Here is a 26,153-nt window from a genome sequence, read left to right as displayed (position 1 = left end):
CTGTGCCTTAGAGAAACCATAAAGTGTTTTATCACACCGGAGTCTGTGCTTTGTGTTATTCTTCCCAACTTCCTCTCATCTTGCAAAATGATGGCCATTAATTCAATCAAACATCTAACCACCGAGAAGAAAACACGCGCTGGATCTTGGGCAGTATCCTGTGTGTGGCTACAAAACGTTCACCCCAGGTATTCATCCACGGGAGATGAAGACTAGGGGTAAGGAGGCTTGGAGAGACAGTGTAGAGGGGCGCACTGAGAGCTGGAATGTGGCTTCTCATCGGGCAGAGCTATGTCAGGACTGCAAATGAGAAACAAGCATGTCAGCCAGAAATGCATTTACAAGGGGCTAGACACCGTTGTAAGGGTTCAACAGACATTCTTTTCACAGGAATTTTGCACAGAAAATGGCTTAACTCTAAAGCATGCCAAGACAACTGCAGATTTTTCCAAAAAATGCCCCCAAAAAGAAAAAAGAAATGCACTGGGGAAATAGTATGTGAACGCCTCCCCAGCAATCACTCTTTTCAATTTCTTCACACAGTCTCATTCCCCTAGGTCTCTGGGTTAGTTGCAAGATTTCTTTAGATCAGTTCTTTTCGAACTTTAATGATTGCATAGCAATCACCGGGAGTGATTCTGATTCAATAGGTCTGGGGTGTGACCTGAGAATCTGCATTTCAAAGAAGTTCCTGGGGACACGGACATGCTGGACCAAGGTTTTAGAGGATTCTACAGTTTTCTGGTAGATTCAATAGGAGAACTAATTTGCCTGTGGAAGTCTGATCTGCTCTAAGGGCTCCCCCTACCTGCTTTAGCCTGGTAGTGTAAATATAACAGAAGAGCCAGTATATAATGCAGACTTCGAAAATGACCACGTCTGAGAGCCTCCAGTTTAAATGAACACAGAGATGCTCAGGCTCAACAATGTCTTGCTGAAAAGTATTGGAGAATAAGGATGCAAAATCATTGAATTTCCTAAAGTAATACTACAAAACAGATTTGGGTTCAGACCTCTTAAAATGTGGCTAGTAGGGGGAAAATCACACTATAGGTATTTTTTTTTAATTGAAAAAGATTGGCATTTTTCTAAAACTCTGCTTTTTTCCTTTATACTTTGAAACCATAGAATAATTTCTGCCAGGAGTGTTACATAAGAAAGCTATTCAAGGTTTATTATTGTTATTTATTAATTTAATCATAATTTAAAAAAAACTAACACTATTATTCAAGTCATTAAAAATGAGCACTAAACAATTTTTATCTTTGGTATACTATGTATATCTCTTGAGTTTTAATACAGAATCATAATTATGTACAATACTGCTCAGCTTGGGGTCACCCTTACTTCCCTTACTCTTTGAACTGCTATAAATTTAGTTTAAATGGAGATATGCTATTCTGCACTAGTTAGGACAAGCAGTGATAAAAATGATTTTTCCTATCTATTTTAAAATGTGATAGGTAAACATGGGAGAGCTAGAGGTTCAACACAAGGACTAAGAAAATACTGCATGACAGGATTCTTCCTCCACCCTCCAGAAAGAGTCAGATGGCCCGGGAAAGAGAGCAGCAGATAGACTTTCCCACAGACCTAATGGAGTTTCTTTCTGTTAAATCTGCATGATTTAGAATGAGTTTCTTTTTAGGGGACTAAACATGTTATTCAGCATAAGTTACGGCAAGTAGCACAGGGTGGTCACATCGTACAAGAGGCGTAAGTGTTTGAAGACCCATGGAGTTCAATACTCTTCTTGATAAAGGAAGGCAAGCATTTCTGTTTGACCAGCTGAAGTGTGTAGTAATGGCTTAAACATGGGTTATACCTCGGCCCAACACATTGTGTTGTTTCATGATAAATAAAATTTTTTTTATTATTTCAGATTTCTTAAAGTGATAGATTATAAATATTTCATATTATAGTATTACTATTTTTAATTTGCATAAAATATCATTGCACTGTGTATATTGTGTGACAGAAGCATATTTTTGGTTTACAGATTGAGGAATCACTTCTTGAATGTAAATACTGTATTTGATAAGTTCTAGTCAAATAATTTAATCATAATCATAATAAGTTGTAATCATTTAGTCAAACTGTTCTCAAAAAAAAAAGCAAGGTGCAATAAATTATTAAACTTAAAAAGATTCCTCATTAGCCTTTCCATTTCTTATCTAATTGAAACACTTAATACAGTAGCCTTCTCAAATTAGAGAGGTTATGAGAGACAGCAGATTTCTGTCTTAAGGAATGGTTAGGTACTAAGAACGGTTAGTGGTAGTAACAGCTATTGAGAGCACACTGTGGCCCAGGCCTGTGCCTTGCTGAATCCTCCCAGTAGCCGTTCTCTTTCTCACTTTACAAGTAAGGAAACGAAATCTTAGCCAGCAAAAGCAACTTTCCAAGATTACGCAGTTAGTAGGTGTCAGAGGCGAGGCGCGATTCAAACCCAGTAATGTGATTCCAGAGCTCATTCACTCCCTGAACTTCTGTTGCGCGCCTGGCACTGCCCCAGGCCCTGGGTGGGGTGGGGGCACTTTGTGGAGAACGGACTGCAGGCTAAGAGCCCACGTCCTTCTACATTACACACGTAGGATCCCACTGAAATGGGTTTGAACATTTATAATTATATTCAGTTACTTAATGACTGAAATTACTAAAGGCGTTTGTATGTTAATGAAGAACTTTCCTGAAGTAAAAACCTGTTGCTGGAAGTGGTGGGAACAGCAGGCTGAGACATCAGTTGGAAGATGCTGGCTTGGAGCCTGTTTAATCACATAACTTCTCCTGCTCACTTGATGTCCCACTTAAATAGCTGGCTGCACAACCACTTGAGAGACCAAGTCATCACTGGAGCTTTGGCTGCTGCTGTGTTTCCAGGGAGCACTTGCGGCTCCCCAGCTCTCAGCTCTAACCCATGACCACATGCAGCCTGCTACTGACATCTACTCCTCAGACATACATGGAAGTATGTCTGGGCCTGCCCTTACTCAACAGAAGCCTTGCCCTGGGAGAAGAGCAACAGTTATATTAAAATAAGGAGAGAAAAAAATAATAATAAAAAAATAAGGAGAGAACAACAAGCAGGCTATAACAGCCACAACCAGACTATAAAAACTAGACACCATTGGAGGCCAAATAACTGGAGATGAAGGATTTCAAGAAAATGATTAGGTCCTGATGGGGTGCTCTGATGATGTGTGGAAGTCGCCTGTGGAATTTACCATAAAGGTAAGTTCATAATGGATTTGCAAAGCTTTCACTGGAAAAGAAATTGTTTAGCAAACTCTCCAGTTTAGCATCCAGGGAGTATGTAGACCTGCCTTTAAAATTCTTCAGTTAATCTTACATAAAAGGCACTATCACTGCAAATATTCTTTTTTTGAATGCCAATTACAAGGTTTTATCTACCTTTCAATTTCAGTTTCATTGAGGGTACTGAGTGGACAGAAAACAGAAACACTTTCATAAAGTTGTCTTGGAACAGACATCAGATATGCTTTATATCCTTCCTAATTGTTTGCCTGGGAAATACATCCTGAGGACAAAAGACAAGCAATTCCAGGTTTTATATTTTGGACGGTAATGAAACGCTGGGCTAACCAAGTATTTACCCACACAGGGGAGCTGAAGGCTGCCTTAGGCTACGTGCCAGTGGCCAGTAAAATGAACTCTAGCTCTCTTGCATTTTCAGTGGGCATGTGTGGACTTCAGGAGTCCAGTATGTGTCTGTGTAGCCCATAATTGAAATAAAATGTGGCAAGTATAATTATGTATAGGCAGTCATGATGTGGGAAAGGAGAGCTTGGGGGTCTATGGAACTGATGTGCAACTGGGTGGGAAGAGTGAGGACATCAGAATTTACCTGAGAGTCGGGCAGTCTTGCCCCCCGGCTAGTTGTGAGCGCTGTGGCGGTACGGAGGCAGCAGGCTGCTGACAATCTATAAGAAACTGATAAATTAGACACGTATACGAAGAGACAACAGAGCAACGTGTTAGTAACAATAACTTAAGCAGCTGCCTGAGAGATTTAGTGAGGAATGTGCATTCACACAGAAACATCTGGATTAAGCTTTTTTTTTTCCCCTGAATGATGCCAATAGAAAAGACAAGGCTTTTTCCTTAATTAAATACAGTATTTAAAAATTAGTGACACAAAATTAGTCCTGAGAGTTCTCAAGTACCTTAGGACATACGTGGCCATTCATATTTGGTATTTAGCTACATCTAAAAATAAGGGATCTATTAACATAATGAAAGATCTTCAAGTTCTGAACCTGAACATGATGGTAATTACTTGCTCAGCAGTTAGATTTGCTATTCCAAAATGGTACGCATCGTCGGACACACCGGCATATTGTCAATCCCATAGGTACATTGAGAAAAGCATGCAATACAAACTTTTCCATGATTAATAGTAGGATATTAAAGAAGGAAATCATCTTTACAGTTTTCTGAAAATAGGTTTTATTTATCAAAAGCAAGAATTGTTAGAAATCTTAGAATGTTTATTTTATATATATTAAATTGTCAGTAACTGACAGAGAAAGCTAACCTGAATGGGAAATCTACTTTTATTTTTGTCATTTTAAAATCATACAATAAAAAAAAAAGAAATCATACAATATAGCTCACACTAGGTTGACAAAGCACTAGCTAGTAAAAGTTCAGGCTTTAGCTGATCAGTTATGTTACTCATCTACTCCAAGAAAGACCATGTGCTGGGTGTTCTAAAATAATCAAAGAGCAGTCTGTTTACTGGTATCAGGCTGATGTACTAGGATCACCTGCGAAGCTAGTTAGAAATGCATACATTATATTTCTGCAAAAAAGATTTTGCAAAAAAGTTAAAATTAGAATTAAAAATTCAATTATTCTTAAATAATTGCAGCATTTCCTCTTGCTAACTGCTTAGACTATGTATTTGCTTAGCAAACCTCTTTCCCTATATGTTATATATGTAATATTTAAGCCAAATTACCACAAATTCTGGATTTAAAGTCGAATTAATGAGCCTTTACTGAAATTTACGTTCAAAGGCTTGAATCTAAGCATCACTTGTTCTAAAGCCAACATGTTCTCTATTGTAACAAAACCTGCTTGTATAACTCCAGAATACCAAAATTCATGAAAATTGCTCATGCTTTTGTATAAGACATTGCAAACACACTAAAGTTGTCTGTGATGCAAAGTAGAATATAAGATAGGCTTGATTTAAGTTAATTCAAGAGAACATCACTGAAGACAGAGACCCTTTTATAAGGTGGCCTTTGTTGCAGAGTAACTTATTAATTATTGTTTTTTAAGAGGAGCAAGATCTGATTCATTGAGTAGCTGGTGTTCAGATTATCATACTCAGTAAAAGTCTTTCAAATGTAAAAAATATTTCCATTTTCTTAGCTTTGGAGAATACTTTCTATTTTTTATTTAAGTCTTTGTTTTTCCATTTTGCAGCTTGATTAGCTCAATGATTCCCTTTTGTAGAAACTCAGGAGTCTTAAAGGATGAATTCCTTTATGCTCTTTTCACCTTTTTCAATGGCTGTGCTAAGGGATAATTTAGGAATTGTTGGACAAATTTAGACAACTATTTTGATGTGGCCACCAGACATGTTTAAGTTAACCAGATGTGTGCTGCCCTCTTCTGTTATATTTGAGTAAATGCAACGAATACAAATGAATGTGAACACTTGGGAATCTGGCCTGTCTTTCCTGTTGCCAGGAAGGTATAAATAAAGCTGTTCTATAGCAAAGTTCTGACCTCTGTGGAATGGCAAGCCCCAGAATTAGAGTAATTAGAGTTTTTAGATGGCCTAAATTCTTTTCCATCTCTCACATTAGATTTTTTTTCTTTTTGCTAATGTAGTCACAGATTATTGTTCATTTGAAATATGCTTTGTGATGAAATTTAGAAAACAGGTGAGCAGGACCACAATGGACTCTCTTAATGAAGTGTTTAACATGTGGTGGATATTTCTTACATTTGTAGTGAATATCAGTTTTTCCCTCTTTAGTTATATCACCTCTGGTTAATTATTTTATTACTTTGCATTTATTATTTATAAGTACTTAGCTAAGTGTTATCCTTAAAGAATAAAAACAAATTCCATAGATAAGATGGTGAAAGAGTAAAAAAAAAAGAAATTTGAAAAATAGCTAATCGCTCTGACTCAATTGTCTTCTAAATTCCTCTTCTGTGATCAACAGTCTTCCAGTCATGGACTTGGCTAACCCATGTGTATTTAGCAGGTACTTTGTAAAATGAAAGGGGTGGGTTGAGAGATTGAGAAAGTCCCTTCCAGCTATGAGATGCTGTGGGCTTTACATGATCTTACCTGTTCTTTGTAGGATCTACTCTGGTAGACTCATTCTTGAAGGAACTAGGCCTCATCTCATTGCTTTTGAGGGCATAAAAGATGAGAAGTATGTGACTTAAGGAGGAGGCATCTCAGAACACCAGAAGCCACTGCTGTCATCTGGGGCCACCAGAATTTGTTTCAACCATTCAGCAAGCAAGTTACTAAACTCCAATTATGTGTCTAAAACTGTGTGAGGTGGTAGAGATAAAAGGAAAACAGAAGACATGGTCCCTGGTCAATTGAGAAAGACAAGCATATTCAACAAAGTGTCATGGCGATGATGATGGTAATGGTGATGATGATGAGATGTGGTGGTGGGAGCACTGAGCACTCATTCACTTCTCACCATGTGCCAGGCACTGTGCAGGCACTTACTATGTGTGCTCTCCTTTAACCTTGCTTTATTAATCCCAATTTGTGAATGAGGAAAGGGGGACCTAGGTTAAGTAACTTGCCAAAGTTCACTAAGAGGTGGAGCTGGAATTTGAATCCAGGATTGTATGATCCAAGGGCTGAATTAGATTTTAAGACACCTCACTGCAATGCTTCCCATGATAGGGAAATGTAGGGATCTCAGAGCAGAAACAATTCACTAATCTAAGTAGTCAGGAAATGCTTCCTGGAGGTTGTGACATCTAGGTTGTACACCTAGAAAACAAATAGAGCAAATTAGCAAAAGAACTTCTTAGCAACTATAAACTCTTTATGGCCTCTACTAATAGTAATAAAATATCTTATAAAATTAAAGTGTTTATTTGAAATGCTCAGAACTGAATTAGATAACACTGTACATTTATATTATAAGGCCATAGGCCTGAGAAATGTCACAGAACTCAAGAGGTTGTTAGTGCCTCAAGGGCAGAGGTGAATAAGGGATACTATTGTTTAACACATCTATATGTCCTGGTATACACAGGAAGTTATTTGACATTCCTCCCTAAACAAAGGCCTCCAGTAGAAAGGAAGGTAGGAAAGGGGAGAAAGAAGGAAGGAAATTATCTGGTGAGAAAGAAGGAAGGAAATTATTTGGTGAATCGACGTGATGTAATTTCTCCTAGGAACTTTATATTAGTTTCAAGTCTCAGCAACACTCTGGAGTTGTTATTTGCACTATTCCTATCATAAGGATAATAAGTATTTTTGATCTATGGGACTATATTAAAATCCCATGTATTCTGAGACTAGTTTTTTCTTTGACATTTTTCATGATCTCTCCCACCAAAAACAAATACAGAGCTTGGCATCACAGTACGGTCTCCACAAACATTCACTGATTAAGTTAATACATGATCACCAGCTAAGAAGTGGCAGAGCAAAGATTTAAAGTTAAACTTTTGCAATGCTAAGGCCTATTTTCTACTCACTACTCTGTTTGTCTCTCGAATTGATGCCAGCTACCTCTAGAAACTATCAGACACATATTGTCAAAGAAACATAAGAACTTCATCAGACAGTTGACCGTAATTTGAAGGCAACTAGTCACCTCAAAAACACAAAGCAAGATAAAAGGTACAGGAATGGGGATAATATCCAGTTTCTATGAAGAGGTGGCTGAAATTAATGAATTTCATTGGCAGGAAGAGAAAGTCTTGTCATATGGTTTTTCCTCAGGCGTCTACTATTTTTAAACTTTTCGATGCAATTTAGAAAACTAGCCCATTTTCTAAAAGTCAGTGCCTTAGTGACTGCATGGGCCCACTGGTGACTGATTGGGATGGGGGGAGAGCCTCATGGAGCGGGGGGGGGCCAGGAACACTTCTACGTTTTGGGCTCCACACATGGCTCAGATGGCAGTGGAGGGAGTTGATGCAGTGCTGCTGCAGGGGTGGCTTCCTTGGTGCCTGGATGTTCTGAGGAGGGCAGAGCAGCAGCTCTCTGTGGCTAACAGTCTTCTACAGAATGGCCTGTGCCCCAGCCCCTGGTTTTCCTGACTTGAGAACTAATGCATCCTAACCATTTCGTGATGTCTTATTTTCCATACCACATCTCCTTCCTTCATGACCATAAACTCCATCAAGTGCTTCACACGTTCCCATGAAAACGATTTCTGTCCCCTGAGTTTTCCTCAGGCCAAATAATCCAAGTTCTTCCTCACAGGACACGATCTCAACCTCTCACACCCACATCTTTGCTCTCTAACCATGCTCCAGTCTGTGTACAACCTTCTAAAAATGAGGTGCTCAGAGAGGAAACCATGAGTGATAAGATGTGGCAGCTGGACAGGGGTGGCAGAGTCCTGCTCATCTGAGACATCCTGATTCTACTAAAAGAGCAGAAGCCTGTGTGGCATTTTTGGGCAGCCACATCACACTGCTATCTCATATGGGCTTACTTTGCTTAAAGATGGTGCTGTCAAGTCATGTTTCCTCCATCCTGTACTTACGGTGTCTGGAATTTCAATGCAATATTTTATGTACTTTTTCTTTTTTTTTTTTTTTTGCGATATGCGGGCCTCTCACTGTTGTGGCCTCTCCCGTTGCGGAACACAGGGTCCGGACGCGCAGGCTCAGTGGCCATGGCTCACGGGCCTAGCCGCTCCGCGGCATGTGGGATCTTCCCGGACCGGGGCTCGAACCCGTGTCCCCTACATCGGCAGGCGGACTCTCAACCACTGCGCCACCAGGGAAGCCCTATTTTATATACTTTTAACGTTATGTTAATCTCTAAAATGTTTCACCTCTTCCTACCTGATGCATCTTTTAGATTCTATTCTGTCATCTACCATATTAACTTCCTCTTCCTTTTATTTTCTCTCTCAGGTCAGAAAATGTGATAATTATGACCTTGATTCTTCTCAACTCTAAGCAGGCCAAGGGTTGAAATAATTAAATATGTTTTAATTTAAGGAAACCCACTGGAAAAGGAATACAGAAGCACAAATTCTAACTGAAAATCTGTACTCAAATTTCAGCAGACTTTCTTTTTGGCAAAAATCATTTTAGAGTGAAGTTAAAGTAGTCAAATCAGTCTTGGAAGAAACCAAATTGACAATAGAATGTGAAATTTGAGTAATTATGTTAGTAGAAAATATACGTTTTTATGTACTATGCACTGAGGTGGAGACAGAAAAATTGCATAACATTTTTTTGTTTCCCAACTCAGAAATTCTGAATATTTGTGGATAATAGCACAAAGGTGCTCTCCACAATTAATTACTGACATACTTATGCACACACTCAGGGCTTAAGTGAGGGTTTTACACAATAATTCATGGGACTGGATAATGCGTACATCACAATTTCCTTCCATTTGCCAACGATGCTTCTGCAGCAATTTTTTTATGGTCTCTTTGCCTTCCTCATTATTCTCTATTCCCTTTCTTCTGTGCTCTTCAACTTTCCTCCATGTCAGCATAAGATTTAGGTCCATCAGAGAGATCTTAATGTTTAGATCCCTGCTCCACCAACCAGTAGCTGAGGGACATTGAAGAAGTGACTTCACCATTCTGAGTCTCAGCTTTTCTGTTAAGTGAGGACATTAAATATAAATCTTGCAGATCAGGTGAGGGGATGTTTGTGAAAGCATCCTCTTTCACATCCGTGAACAGGAACTGGTCATCGATAAGACATGAGTGCTAAAGGGAGGAGTCAAGATGACCTTGAGATTTTCAGCTTCAAGAAACAAAGTCCTTGCAATTAACAACAATGAAATTAAAAAGACCAAATAGACCATATAATAAGATCATTTCAACAAGTCTTTGCTCCTATTATTACGTTCATCTAAAATGCTCTTCTCTTCTCTTGGAGTATTCAGAACTAACAAGTTTCAGTCTTTACTCCTGGCCACCCAAGAAGGAAGTGTCTGCTTCCCCTAAACTCGGTTAGCACTTATCTCATCTCCTTCAGCATTTCTCGTACACAGCTTTTGACCACTGCGTTTCTTGCAGTGTACCTAAATTCCTCAGTCACGCTATGCAGTTGACAGCAGAGAGGACACTGCCTTATAATTCTTTGTTTCCCCACAGTAGTTTCCTTCGGGAATTTGCATGTTATACAAAAAACCTGCTAATATACTGACTTTGCCTTCCCTAAAGGATAATTAGACTTGTTTATTAGTTACATTATTAATGTCATTGTGTGATGGATCCACTTGAGGCAGAAAGAGTACAATTTAGACATTCCTGTCATCATAACAATATCTTCCTAACAAAAGGAATAAGAAAGAGAAAATACTCTCTGATAAAGATTTTAAAGCTAATTTAGTGATATCAGGTGATTGATTATTCTTCAATAATTTTAAGACTTTGATGTATAAATCTTGAAAATAATTATAATTGCCATTATTTAAAATATGCCAAATAACATCAATACTAAATTATTCCTCACTAAATCTACAAAATGACTAATAGTGTGTTAGTGAATTAATAGAAGAGTAAATGGAAAGAAGCATCAAAATACATTCTCCTCGCAGTAAAAACTGGAACACTTAAGTAGACCTATGGATGCCTATACACATAAACTGAAAAAACAGACATATACAGTAGAGAATTTAAGAAAAAAATAAGAAAAATTTTAAGATAAGAACATTATATAAAGAAAAATAATGAGATAGAAACATTTGCATGAATATAAACAGTAGTTAGGAAAAGCTGAAATATTTTCAAAAACGTAATGATGAATTTAATGGTACATTGGCACTAGTAAAAATGGATAGCTGTGAAAAACTTTTAGCATTTTATAATCAACACATAGAGTTGCTATCTCATCCCTTTTTGCCAAACATATCACATGAGTTTCTCTGAAAGTACCCACAGATAAGACAATAACAATTTCCAGCTACTCGGGGATGTAATCTGGTAATTTATGTCACCAGACACTTCAGCCTTAACTTAACATCAGTGTTTAACACAGCAAATCCCATTATTTATTTATATCCTTTATAGTCAGAGACAATCATTATTCATTAAAAATTTCCAGGGAACGATGCAGACAGAATTGTTGAAACACATAAAAAAATTTCAGGGTAGACAATGCAAAAATATGACTTGGTGACAAATTTTTAAAAACATCTGGCTCTGCTTTCATATAAATGACAACTGTGCATAGTTTATCATACTTTAGGGACAAGCATTAAAACTGTCTTCCACAATGTAGAATCAGAGCATGTCTTGCTAACGAGCAGGAGCATTTGTAGACTTTTCAGTGATTACAGATTAGACAAAAACTTTCACCCAGCTTTCCATTTGCTGTCCTGAGGAATATCATATGACTAGCTGATAAAACAAAGCAATATTAAAAAGTCTATATTTATTTCAAATCTTGCAAAAGAGAAATATAAAAATACCCTGCAGTATCGTCAACTTTCTGCTTCTGGACAACTTACAATTAAACCATGAGCATGTGTGTAATTAACAGCCTATGTAGGAAGACATGGAAGATACAGGGGAAGAGGGTAATTAAATACAGTGGCACCAAGAGGTAAAAGTACATTTTGTTGCCAGATTCTTACACCAATTAAGTACCTTTTAGAAAATAACGTTTTGTTCTGAAATGACCTTCCCAAGAACAATGTCAGCTGGCACAAAGTTAACTCAGGATGGTATGATGGTCTGTTCTCATTAAACAACGTCAATAATAGCATGTATCAGATGAAGATCAGCTATACCTTTGAATGTCAGAATTAATTCACCATCAAAAAGAAACAAAAGAGAAATAAGTTAAACTACAAACAAGAACCTGCTAAAAAGATCAAGTGAAAATATATCCCAAACAAGAAAAATATTTGAGACACCACTCAGTGAAATGTGTTTGATTTGCTTATTTAATATATATATATATATATAGTCATTTCAAAAAAAATCAAAACTAGAAAATATCCTGAGAGGTTCAGGGCATCCTCTTCTGTAAAGCGATGGATCTGAAAATTATAGACTATCACCAATGTCAGTTGTTTCTTGGCTTTTTTTTTTTTTTAAGAAAACAAGAAATACTTATAACATGTAATCCATATTTTGGGGAGGGGGGACAACTCAGAAACCCCAAAACTAAACCAAAATTCCTCACAAGAAAATTAAATCATATGTATAACTTGGTTAAAGGAAAAGCTATATATTTAAATATTAAATATTTTTAAAATACAAGTTTACAGAAGGTGCTTATTCAGTTCTCAAAGAAAAGAATAAAGATTTACAGGAACAAGCTTCCTAATGTAAAAGTATTTGATTTGTAGAAATTTAATTGAAGCAAAGCTCTTCAGAAATAAATCTATTAAAGAAAATAAGGTTCACTCAGGTTTATAGCCAACTTACCTCTTTTTGCTTTTGATGTCAAGTAGTGCATAAAAAGAGAAAAAAATTTATGTTTAACTGATTCTACTGTCATAATGGCTTATTCCATAAATACCTACTCAGAGTAAATGACTCTAGTATACTTTTTTGTTTGTTTGTTTTTTTGTTTTTACAGGATCCTATGAATAGAGGTGGAGCTGGGACTGCCTGGAAAGCCAGAAATAGGTATTTAACATGAACTAAGCAGCATCCATATAGGGTACCTCTTTCTACTCTAAATTTCTAATTTCAGTTCTTATGACCCAAACTGATCATAGACTGATTTTCCATTGCTAATAAGACAAAATCTTAAGTGCAATGAAGAATTGGGAGGTAAGGCTCAGTTGAGAGCAAAAATGTAGTAGATGAACAGCATCAGAGCAGCAAAAAAGTCCTTAACATGACAAAAGTGTATCTTCTTCAGCTAAAAAAAGTACGAATTTTATATTCACCAAAAGCAGGTTTGATTAAAATGACTGTCCTGCTCTAAATCATTATCTTGCAAAGTAAATGTATATATTTTCATATAAAATTTTAAATCATATAAATGCAAATATTTGAAGTTATATTAGTTTCTTTTAAATAATTATTTTAAGAGTAACAATCTAATCTAGTCCCACTCTCGAGAACATTCACTGACAACTGCGGTCACATTGACAGGCCCAGCTCAAGAAGCAGTCCCCAAAAAGGAGACTTGATTTGTGAACTGGACACACTAAACTGCATAAAAATAATGTATACACCAAAAAACCACAAAAAAAAAAACAGAAGGAAGGAAGGAAGGAAGGAGGGAAGGAAGGAAGGAAGGAAGGAAGGGAGGAAGGGAGGGAGAAAATCTCCAGAGTCCAGTAATAAGCATAGCCAAAACAAACTTGGCTTTTACATATACAGTTCACAAAAACTTTAAATTTGTGATATGGAGAGTATATCAATGACTTTTTTTTGGCTGAGAGGTGACAATGAAATTAATGGTTATATGACATCTTTATGACTTTACTTTTTTAGTAAACAATAGAAAGCAATAAAGTCAACCATTTTGAGTCGTGCTTTTTTTTTCCCTCTCATACCTTTCAGGCATAATACACTGGGAAACAGCCAAGAAAGTCAAACAAGCATCAACAGATGACTAAAGAGAAGGATGTGTGGAAGAAGCGACACACAGCTGTGCAAGAAGAAAACAAGAGGGTGGCAGGATGCTTCACTGTTGTGTAATGAATACAGTGCACTGTGAATCTTTCTGGTTGATTAGGTTCAACACCTAGGTCACTTTAAGTTGTCTAGGTATAAGTGTAAGGAACTACATTTTCACTACATAATTGAAAACAAAAGAATAGGAAGTAGCAAGCATAGGCTTTCTGTGAGCATCAGAATTACTCATCATTGGCACCATGCTCCCAGCCAGAACTTGGCTGCTTCTTCAGACCCTGTCCAACTCGCTAACAGCCCAGGAGAGCCACTGAAGCCAGGTTTAGCGTGTACAAAGGCCACCCCCAAACTGTTAATATGCCTCAGAAGAGTCTGGTTGGCTGCCATGTTGATGGGTACCAGAGAAGCATTTCTCAATGAAATCAGTGGCCCCATATCCAGTGTAATGATATAGGTATACTTTTGGAAATTGAACCTCATCAGTTTGGGGAAGGAAAGCAAAGTATTAGCACACTGCAAGAATTCAGCGTGAATTCTGGAACTCTGCTCTTTCCCGACTTGTACAGTCAGTTTATAACACATAGACACTTTAAATTGTCCAAAAAAAAGTTTGCTCTGTTTATTAGATAATGGAAATTTTACTTTTTCTTGATGGAAACTATACTATATGGTGCTGAGATATTTTAATATATTTACTTACAAGTGTATTTAGAAACATGGATTGTACACAATGAACTCCAGTCCCAGTCATGGAGAGAATAATTTGTATTCGTTGAATTAGAGAGACTCAGAGTTGAGAGAGCTCCTTCAGTATTCCTTCACTATAGCTATCCACATGTCCTTATAAATGCAGAGGAGAGCCTACAGTTGTTAACCTAAAGATTGGCTTCCCCAGGTTTCTACTGTGGCTTTTTTTTTTTTTTTTTTTTTTTTTGCGGTACGCGGGCCTCTCACCGTTGTAGCCTCTCCCGTTGCGGAGCACAGGCTCTGGACGCGCAGGCTCAGCGGCCATGGCTCACGGGCCTAGCCGCTCCGCGGCATGTGGGATCTTCCCGGACCGGTGCACGAACCCGTGTCCCCTGCATCGGCAGGTGGACTCTTAGCCACTGCGCCACGAGGGAAGCCCCTACTGTGGCTTTTTAAATTATGTTTGTCTTAGTATTCCTTGTAGGTAAAAGACGTCCCTTTGAAAGCTGCAGTTTGAATATAACATCCCAGGGAATGCTTATAATCAGAGCATTTTTATAATAGAGGTCGTTATGTAGTTATAGTGAGGACAAACAGTAGAATTCAATAGACTAGTGCCAGCAAGTTGGATTAAATAGTGTGAGGAGTATAGCATAGCTGATGGCCATTTCCCCTGGAATACAATGAGGGAGAGCCCCCAGCTGCCCATCACAACAGAGTACTAAACCTCTTCTTTGCATGGGGAGGCTTTGGGATCTGAAGGCAGGGCCATGCCAACGGCAGACGGTTGTACCACCTTACTCCCTGGCACAAAGGATACCAAAGAAACTAAGGGTTAAGTGCTGTAGGTAAGTAATTGACAGCAGTTTGGTGGAATAAAGGCTGTTCTCTGACTTGAGGGTGGGGGGCATGAACAGGTAGAAGGTGGTGGGATAACATGCAATTTTAAAATTCAGTGTTCGGACTAGTTTGTCTTTTGGTGGCAGAGATTGGTCACTTCAGTGAGTCTGAATCAGAAGCTATGATCTAGGTGCCTGACTCTTTCGAGTTTTCTACCTGCCTTTCGATACTTTTTAGTGAGCCAGAAGTATCATTTGGGCAGGGTCAAGGGAGGAAGGTAGTTACTGCCTGCAACGTCCTGTGCCTCCTGTGTGTCTCAGCCCACCTGTGCCTCCCCATCATCCCTCCAGACTCAGCCCCCTTCTGGAGGCCTCTCTCTTCACCACGTGGGTGGACTCTAGTGGACACAAGCATGATATGATCACTTTTGCCCTAAATATGTAACAATTAAGAACATCAAATAAGTATATTTTCTTTCACTTAATGGATATATTAGAGAAAGATTGTAGTTTTTTTTCCTTGAGGATCTTAATTTAAAAATTTTAATTTCCATGGGTTTATTAAAATTTTAATAAAACTTAAGACTTCAAAGCATAGTTATACTAAAAGAGTTATATGACATAGTTATATTAAAAGAGTCAACATGGATTGAAAATATAATCTAATTTAATAAGCACATTACTGCTGCAGTGTTGGTTTTCATGTTGATCCCTCAGTAATTAAATAATTCCATCATTTTATCGTAGTTTATTGTGCTTATCGTGCTCAGGTTTTGAATATGAAATCTTTTAAGAAAATGCAAGTTCTGGATAGTATACCTGACAGAGGAGGGAGTAGAAGACAAACCCAAAAATAAAACAAAATAAAGATGCTGATAGAACCGTGGTCATTAAATGTTACATTAATCATTGCATTATTTATTGAGTGGCTCCAATCTGCACCATAGAATGGTTTACTTAGTATTGTCTTTATCTTTTCTTTTATCTTGGAAATGGGAAAACACACAGAACCCACCTTGGAAGAGTCTGATGTGTTTTCAGTCTATATATGGTGTCATTAAACTCTGCCATTTAAAATTGGCAGGATGCACTGTAAACATTTTCCAGGCTCTCCCTGCTTTGAATAAATAACATAGACTTTTTACAAGCTTGATTACACCAATTTAAAAAAATCATTAAGTTGTTTTATTATTTTAAGAATATTTAAGAAATATGGTTTCCTAGGATATCTGAACAATAGGAATTAAATTCTTATACTGGCAAGGAGACCTAGTAAACAAATAAAGGAGATGTATAGAGAAAGGTATACAAACATTTAATATGTATCTATAATGTTTAAAAGAATATTGCTAACAGAGACAGACGAAGCAGAATCAATTTGTAATAGCAAACATTTGGTCCGATGTTTCATTTTAAAAGAAAACCTAAACATGTGTCACCTTAAATCTTATTTTAAAATTAGATGTTAATGATTAGATTTCTATGCAGAAATTATATCCAGTTAAAACCATTGGTAAGTGAGAAGGTCTAGAGCTGCACTGTCCAATACAGTAGCTACCAGCCAAATCTGGCTATTGGGCACTTGCAACATGGCTAGTTCAGATTGATATGTGGTGTCAGTGCAAAATACACACTGAATTTCAAAGACTAAGAAGAACAGATGCAAAATCTCATTAATAATTGCCTCTATTGATTGCATGTTGCAATCATAACATTATGGACATATTGTGTTAAATAAAATGTATTATTAAAATTAAGTTTATCTGTTTCTTTTTACTTTTTCTCATATGGCTACTAGATTATTTAAAATTACATATGTGGCTCATATCATCTTTCTATTGAATAGCTCTGGTCTAGATGGTGAAACATTCTTGTAGCTGTCATTTTATTGTTTGACAAGATATATGTCAATTCTGCACATAAAGACATTTCAAGCTTTCTTAAAGGGTTCAAGTATATCTTCTTTCTCCTCCAAATGTCTAGTTAAAAATAAACAAAAAGATGAATATTAATATAAAAACAGAAAAAAAGCCAGGATATATTAAGTGACAAAAAAATAGCATGCATAATGATGTTTGTTGCTGTGCCAGTGTTACTGTTAATACATATATAAATACATATATGTGACTATATATGCATATGTTTATATATATTTGCTTGTATATGTACAGAGTGTTTCTGAAAGGATATCCAAGTTTGGCTGGGCACAGTTTTGGCAGAGAGAACTACTTTCTTTTTGTATACCCTTTTGTACCTTTTGACTTTTGAACAATCATTATCTATCGAAAAATATACTTAAAAACTATAAGTATACTTATTACTTTCTCTTATTCCTTTTCAGATGCATATATAATCATATATGCTTAAAAAGGAATAAGAGGGCTTCCCTGGTGGTGCACTGGTTAAGAATCAACCTGCCAATTCAGGGGACACGGGTTCGAGCCCTGGTCTGGAAAGGTCCCACATGCCGCGGAGCAACTAAACCCGTGTGCCACAACTACTGAAGCCTGCACGCCTACAGCCCGTGCACCACAACTACTGAGCCTGTGCTTTAGAGCCCACGAGCCACAGCTACTGAAGCCTGCACGCCTAGAGTCTGTGCTACCCAACAAGAGAAGCCACCACAATGAGAAGCCCGTGCACCGCAACGAAGAGTAGCCTCCACTCGCCGCAACTAGAGAAAGCCCACGCACAACAACGAAGACCCAAACAGCCAAAAATAAATAAATAATAAATAAATAAATAAATAAATAAATTTATTAAAGAAAAGATTAAGAGAAAGTAATATGTAAGGAAAGCCTATATATTTATATGTAACATTTTGGTCTGTATTACATGGGTTCATAAATTTTGCCCTCTAAAGTGAATATTTTCAGGGGAATTCTCCACCAGTCCAAGGGTTAGGACTCCATGCTTCCACTGCAGGGGGCACAGGTTTGATCCCGGTCGGGGAACTAAGGTCCCACGAGCCGCGGGGCGTGGCCAAAGAAAAGTGAATATTTTCTTATAATTGCCTTGATTTTCAGGCATAATATATTAAAATAACCAAACAAAGAAACTTCAAATGATACATATGCTGCCTATATTAAATAGTAAGAGAAATGACTCATTTGAAAATTTTCCAAACGCAATTTTTAAATATAGATTTTATTACATCACCTACTTTAAACTACATCTGAAATGCACTATAATTCTGTATATCAGAAGAACTACATATAGAGATGAATATGAAAGCTGTATATTTTGAGATACTGTAGAAAATTTGGACTAATTACCAATTATCCAATAAACTGAGGGCCTACTATGTGCCAGGTACAGTGTAAGATCCTGGGGATTAAAAGAGGCAAGATTTCTGCTCAAAAGCTTACAGACTCATAGAGAAATCTGATTTTAAGACAAACTGTGACTGTACTGTCTATAGTGAGGAGTAGAGGACAAAGCGGCTAATTCTACCCGATGGAGACAAGGGATCAGAAAACTCTTTATAATTTTTGTGCATTTATGCACACGATAGAAAAACTGGTATATATGAGACATCTAGCTTAAAACCTTTGCAAAAGAAAACAAGGAAGGGAAAAAAATCTTAAAATTCCAAAATATTTTTATATGAAACTAGTTATCTGGATGAAAATCAAAACACTCCTCTAAACTGGAGGATATTTGATATTTATCTAAACAAAGCAAATATGGAGCTATTTGAAAAAAAAATGAGATAAATTCCTGTATTTAGCAGTTTTCAATTAGCTATCTGTCATTATAGAGATGGACAGAATCTAAAGAAGAGATATAACTCTCAGATGACATTCTTCACACATTCCAACCAAAGATCATTCTATACTAAAAGACTTCCTGTAAAAATGGAATTACTACTTGAAGAAACGCTGAAAGAATTGAAACAAAATTTAAGGGTGTTGCAAATTTCCACTGTAAAATGAATCAGAGCTAACCCAGAAGAAGAGAAAAATACTCTTGCAGCATACATGATTCACTAAAATTTGAACAAAATTTTTTAAACAAATTTTTGATTGCATATTACACTGGGGCAAGACAGAAAAATGAATTTTTAAACATGTGGTTGGTAATTTTGTGAATTAGTATTTTTGAATTAACTTTTGTTTTAGCAGATTCCAAACTAAGGCAACATGCTGTAGCATGAGAAAATGCTCAAGCCTTCCTCTGCCGGGGAAAACTCTGTAGAAGCTATGTTAAAAGCAAATACAACCCTAAACGATTACAAGTTTCAACAGAATGCTGTTCACTCCTACTATTTCAAGAATTGAATCCTGTGGAAAACGAAAGTATATGGGGAAGTGGAACACACAAAAATGGAGAGGCCTCTATAGGAAAAAACACACTTTAGGCAAAAAACCACTGAGGCTGTTAGTTCAGGAAGTCAGCTCAGTTAGCATTCACCGAGCTCCTTCCACAGACAAACCACGGGAGGATGAAGAAGCACAGGCAGTTAGAGCAGGATGTATGTACACAGGACACGCTGGCTTTTGCGTAGAGCTGAACTTCTTTGATTTCAAACACTTGTAAACATTCATATTCCTCACAGTTTTGATTCCGAGTCTCCACCACCTCTCATTTCACATTTCATTAGACTCTATAGTTGCTTCTTTACCTCAGGTGTTACTGTAAGCAGTTAGGGGCAGGGGCTTCCAGGAGAAAGAGAACCAGGCATGGGTTTCTTGACTTAAGAGAAGCCTTTTTTTTTTTTTTTGCGGTACGCGGGCCTCTCACTGCTGTGGCCTCTCCCGTTGCGGAGCACAGGCTCCGGATGCGCAGGCTCAGCGGCCATGGCTCACGGGCCCAGCCGCTCCGTGGCATGTGGGATCCTCCCGGACCGGGGCACGAACCCATGTCCCCTGCATCGGCAGGTGGACTCTCAACCACTGCGCCACCAGGGAAGCCCTGCCCTAAGCCATTTTATGATCTAAGCCTGGCCTTGAACAGTTCTCAGTAATCTTAAGGGAACAAAAGAATGCAGAAACATTGCCTGTTATCAGGCAAGAGAAGTAACAATAGCAAACATAATATTTCAGTTGTAAAAACTCCCAGTTTTGCTTCAATGGTAAAGATTAGCCTGAAGTACTTAACCACAAGATCAACTGGAACCTAAGGGACGATGATGTTGACCTTTTCTGACCCTCCTGACTTCAATCAACTAAAGCTTGGACTCAACCAAGCCCCTTCATGAATATGCTTGTTGTTAAAACTTCCCCAATTTTGCTGTTTGGGGAGACACTGCTCTGGGAAAGATCCCTGGTGTTTTCCTTACTTGTGGCAAGTAATAAATCCTTCCTTCTCCCATTCTTTGGCTTGATTGTGTCTTTTGGCTGGACACCCACCAAGAGGTGAACCCAATTTTTCGGGTAACATTACCTACATCTAATCCATTCTCCACCTCGCTGTCAGGGTGATCTTATATACTAAAAATCTGCTCCTCTTCTTAAAACTGTTACCTGTGCCCTTGGAATAAAGTCTGCTCTCACTAACCTGGCCCTCTGTTTTCAAGTCCCTGCCTGCCTTTCCAGTGTCATTTTCCATCACTCCCAAGTCCTGCTGCAGTTTCTAGCACCAAGCTCATGGCCTTTGTGCAAGCTGACTTCCTTTCCTATAAGGCTTTTCTCATTACCCACACCTGCACCCCCACCTGTAACAGGGAAGAGCTATATCGGACTCCATGTTGGATCTGTTTCTTTGACTTTAACCTTTGCTTTTTATTGCTTTTGTAATTATAATCATACATAACGGTCTGCCTCAGGGAACCCTGCGCCTCTGCCCCAATGTTAAATTAAAGTGCCTTAGTTCAGCTCACAGGGAGACAATCTGACCCTGCCCACCTGTGAATGGCTACAGAAAAGAAATTTTGCAAGATAAATGGCCTTTTTACTTTACTTCCTCACCTCCTCCCCCTCTCTGCTCTATAAAAGAAACTGGCATCCAGTCCCCAGTAAGACGGTTTTTTGGGGACCCTAGTCTGCCATCTTCTTGGTCTGCCAGCTTTCCGAATAAGGTCGTTATTCCTTGCCTCAACACCTTGTCTCCCAATTTATTGGCCCGTTGTGTAGCGAGCAGAGCAAGCAGAGCGAGATTGGACTCAGTAACAAATTTGGCTTAGCCAGCCAGGAGCCTTGCTGCTCGTGGCTAGAAGGCCCTGGTCAGAGAATATTGGGGCAAGGTCCTAGCAGCTGCCGGGACCATTTGTCCTGAGGATCTTTCCTTCAAAACTCCCTGAAACAGCACTGGTTACCCCAGCGTTTGGCAGATGAAGAGGAACCGACAAACTTCTATGAGTTGACAGGCTCGATTTTGGAGGGTAAGTCGCTCTGGTGTGCACACCGGGAATATATTACACCCCTCAATTTGGGCTTTTCCTTTATGGGACAAGCCGATCTCTTTGGTTGGGGTACCCTGTTGGAGAGAGGAATTGTCATTGGATGGTTTTGGGAACCAGTTTGTTGGGTTTGGTTTTGGTTTTGTGTGCATCAGTGTTGGAATTTGTGCCTTTTGTGTTGGAATTTGCGTCTTTTGTGTTTTGGTGTTATCAAACATATAAAAATGGGAAATACTCCATCTATCCCAAAGGAGAGCCCTTTGGGGCATATATTAGATAACTGGGTAAAACACAGCCATGAGCCTATGACTAAAAAAGACATATATACTATTGTAATAGGGTGTGGACCCAATATATGTTAGGATCAGAAGAGCTATGGCCCCTGAATGGCTCACTCAATTATTATACGATCTCGCAGTAGAAGTGTTTTGCAAAAGAACAGGGAAAAGAAATGAGATTCCATATGTAGAAGCATTTATGCTATTGCATCAGGAGGAAAAGGAGTCAGAGGACTGCCACCTTATGGTGCAGTGATCTAAAAGGAAACCCAAAGGGGAACCTGTTCTGCAAGGGGAAAAGGGAGAAAATGAGAGTGGGGACATGGTACTCCAAAACCTAAACTCTCCTCTGGCTCATACAACTTCCCCACTGGCCACGCAGGCTGCACCAGCAGTTGTTCCAACTGCCCCCATGCCACCAACATATTCACTCCTTTCACTGCCTCCTGTTTCCCCTACCCATAGGGATCGAATAAAATTTTCTGTGTTAACACCCGAGGCACAGGGACCTGGCTCAGTATCACAATCTAAGACCCGACAGAGCACCTAATTTGGACTGGTAGCCATTTCCACAGAAGGGCAATTTCCCTTGTGCTGACATCCTGTAGTGGCCAGGGTACTCCCTTAGACTTGAGGCGTCTGATTCTAATTTCCCCTCAGGAGCCCCGGATAATTTTGACAGTGGCGAGCAAGTTCGTTGACTTTCTAATAGATACGGGTGCCACATATTCTGTGGTAAACACGAAGGTGGCACAGAAAACATCTCAGTCTATCTGGGTCACGGGAGTTTCTGGAGAAGTACAAAACCATTCGTTCTTAAACGTCTAGAATGCCAACTAGGGGACCTCACCCTGAAACATAGCTTCTTATATATGCCAGAGTGTCCAATACCCGTTTTGGGATGAGGTCACCTTTGTAAATTAAATGCTCAAGTAACTTTTTCGCCAGAACAGCCTGGGTCCCACTGGAGCAAGATTTAAGCCTACAGATGGTGCCCGTGGAAACCCCAGAGAAGGAAACAAAGTCATCCTAGGAGAAGCTTGCCTGTATTTTTGAGATGCAAATGTCCTATTTGGTCTTCTCAGGAACCCTCATCTCTGCCATCTTTTTAAAATGCAAATTTTGAAAAGAGGGTAAAGTAATTTAGAAATTGACTTGTCAAGGACAAATAGAAATCCTAAGTGTCTTTTAAGATTTAGCCATCTAGACAAGGGAGCTTGAATGGTTTCCATCTGCCAGAAACCCAACTTTAATCCAAACTCTCTTGTAAACTGATGGGTTTTACATGGCTGTACCTGACTCGGGGCTGAAATTTTGAAATGAGAACCATGAGGTCTCTCTGTTTGTGTGTTTGTGTGTGTCTTTGTCTTTGGATAACATTGCTGAGCTCTATTTAATTGGCTTAAAGAAAAGTAAGCGCTTACAAATCAAACAATTCTAAATACAAGAGAAATTAAGCTAAGTGAATTTCAGGTTCATGTGAACAGAGAAATATTCAGTATTAAATTAATACCTGATATTATTGTTTAAGTTTATTGATCTAATTAATGTAGACATGTCTTTAGAGTCATCAACATTAAGTATAATACTTTCACTGGACCTAGGTTTAATAGAAGTTAAATGAAATCTTATATCTGTTGCAAATTTGTCAGAAAGAAAAATAACTTGATATTATGAAACTTTAAAGTAAATAACGAGATAAGAGCTTTTAGGTAAACTCTATAAGAATAATTATGTTCTAAAAATAATCTAAGATAGTCTCTCCAGGTTTTGGTAACTATTACTTGCCTCTTGGTTTTCACTAGAAATTAAGGTTTTTAAGTCAGGGATTCTAATTTATATTTAAAGCTACTGAAAATAATAAAACATTTCAGTATGGTAGAATGTGTGTTTTCAGTTAAGGTATGAGGAATGGAATTACATTTTACTGAGAAAGTTTTATATATGGTCAGGATTAACTAAATTTATTAATTTATTTATTTATAAATTTATTTATTTTTGGCTCTGTTGGGTTTTCATTGCTGTGCGTGGGCTTTCTCCAGTTGCGGTGAGCAGGGGCTACTCTTCATTGCGGTGTGCGGGCTTCTCATTGCGGTGGCTTCTCTTGTTGTGGAGCACGGGCTCTAGGTGCGCAGGCTTCAGTACTTGTGGCTTGGGGGCTCTAGTGCACAGGCTCAGTAGTTGTGGCTCACAGGCTCAGCTGCTCCACGGCATGTGGGATCTTCCTGGACCAGGGCTCGAACCCGTGTACCCTGCATTGGCAGGCGGATTCTTAACCACCGCACCACCAGGGAAGCTGACTCTGGGATACTTCAAAAGAACATCTCTGAGACATCTCGGAGAGGAATGTCAAACGAAGTTTATTTGGTATGTTAAATTACTTAAAAAATATTGTCAAGTGACTGGAGATGAACTTTAGGTTATAGTGCATGGATAGATGTCATTAATATAGATATTCCAAAATGTATATGGAATCCCTAACATCCGCTATATCCTGATATGTTATCAATCATAATTCTAGTTATTCTAAAATGTTATATGTCACAGAAATATCCAAGTTTCCTGCTAATTGCATTGTATTCCAATCTTTTTTAAAAAATTAATTTATTTTATATGTTTATTTTTGGCTGTGTTGGGTCTTCGTTGCGACTAGCGGGCTTTCTCTAGTTGGGGTGAGCGGGGCCTGCTCTTCATTGCGGTGCGCGGGCTTCTCATTGCGGTGGCTTCTCTTGTTGTGGAGCACAGGTTCTAGGCGCACGGGCTTCAGTAGTTGTGGCATGTGGGCTTAGTAGTTGTGGCACGTGGGCTCTACAGCACAGTCTCAGTAGTTATGGCATACGAGCTTAGCTGCTCCACAGCATGTGGGATCTTCCCAGACCAGAGCTCGAACCCGTGTCCCCTGCCTTGGCAGGCGGATTCTTAACCACTGCGCCACCAAGGAAGTCCGTATTCCAATCTTTAACCAGGCTACTTTAAGTTTTGTCCTGATGTTTTTACAAAATGAAGATTTTCAAGAAGACTCATAAAAGGAACTTTTTAACAATTAGTTTCTGATAGCCTTTAGATAATATCACTGGACTGGGTAACAAATGACAAACCTAATGGAAAACCTGATTACTTCATCCAGATCAACAGGAATTAATTACATGTGACTGAATGAACTGGTAAATATGATTTATAACTTTATGACTTCGGAAAATATACTGGCTTTATTCTTTGTTTTTCAGAAAAAAACCTTTTCTCTTATGCTATGACCTACAACAAGTTGATAAAGTATGCCTTTGTAAACAAAGATGAAACATTTATCTTTTTGTCTCTACCTGGTTGATCCTGCCAGTAGCATATGCTTGTCTCAAAGATTAAGCTGTGCATACATGGCCAGTACAGTGAAACTGCAAATGGCTCATTAAATCAGTTATGGTTCCTTTGGTCGCTAATTCTTGCAACTGGATTACAACTAGTTATACTAATCATTGTTTTAATGTGTTCTTTGTTTCCAAATTGTTTGTGCCTCCCTGCTGCACTATGTCTTCGTCAGTGTTACCAGCTGCATTTACTATATCCTACTTTATAAGATTGCTGTCTCTTACAGTACCCAGTGTGTAACCAGGCCTCCAACAAAACCTCTATGCCTAAACATCTTGAGGAAATAGATCACATTTATAACAATAATTATAATGTGATTCTAGGTATGGGTAGAAGCAACAAGGGAAAATGTCTCCTGGATCATAATTAGACAGAGGATCTGGAGAATCTTTAATTATCAATAGGGCCTAATCCAAAAATTAGCACCTGGAGTGGCATATCAAGAATTTTCACCTGATCTGGGATGAACTTCCCAGCGCTGTGGGACAAAATTTGATCATGAAATGTCTCCCAAATATTGCTCAAATTTCTGACCAAGAGGGGAGGATCTGAGAAATGGCATCAGTGATTGCAGCCCTCCAAGGTGAGCCAGCGAGCCCTGAGGAAAGGGAAGGAGAAGAATACCTGCCATCTAGCAGCCATCAGACTACAGCCACTCCCCACAGTGAGCCCTGAGGAAACTCAGAATGTGAAAATACAGGATACAGGCCCTAGATAGCTGAGGCACATATCAAAGGAATGATTTCAGTGAGCCCAGCCTCTTGCATCTTCCCATACATAGAAAAGCCCTAAATTCCTTAAAGACAAAGCTCAACATTCGAAACAACTGGCACCTATGGTGGACATTCCCAGAAAGAACCATGTGACGAGACGC

General features: G+C 38.5%; 1 protein-coding gene across 9 annotated transcripts in view; it reads right to left on the bottom strand.

Moving 5' to 3' along the window:
• Positions 1–212: 212 nt before the first annotated feature.
• Positions 213–26,153, bottom strand: part of BICD1 (BICD cargo adaptor 1) — a gene marked incomplete at both ends in the record, with an annotated part of 208,901 nt that continues 182,960 nt past the window's right edge. For 4 of the 9 annotated variants that reach the window (XM_082851091.1, XM_082851092.1, XM_082851086.1 and 1 more), the window contains one exon: positions 3,894–3,941. In XM_082851091.1, the coding sequence (XP_082707217.1) occupies positions 3,894–3,941 (48 nt within the window). Of the gene's footprint in view, positions 301–3,710; positions 3,744–3,865; positions 3,952–26,153 lie in introns of those variants that run through there. The other 5 variants (XM_082851085.1, XM_082851088.1, XM_082851090.1 and 2 more) reach the window with 4 other exon arrangements.

The sequence above is a fragment of the Leucopleurus acutus genome (genome assembly GCF_964270905.1).
Source record: "Leucopleurus acutus genome assembly, chromosome: 11".
NCBI lineage: Eukaryota > Metazoa > Chordata > Mammalia > Artiodactyla > Delphinidae > Leucopleurus > Leucopleurus acutus.
The sequence above is the reverse complement of the archived record's forward strand: the minus strand, read 5'-3'. Positions and strand labels throughout refer to the sequence as shown.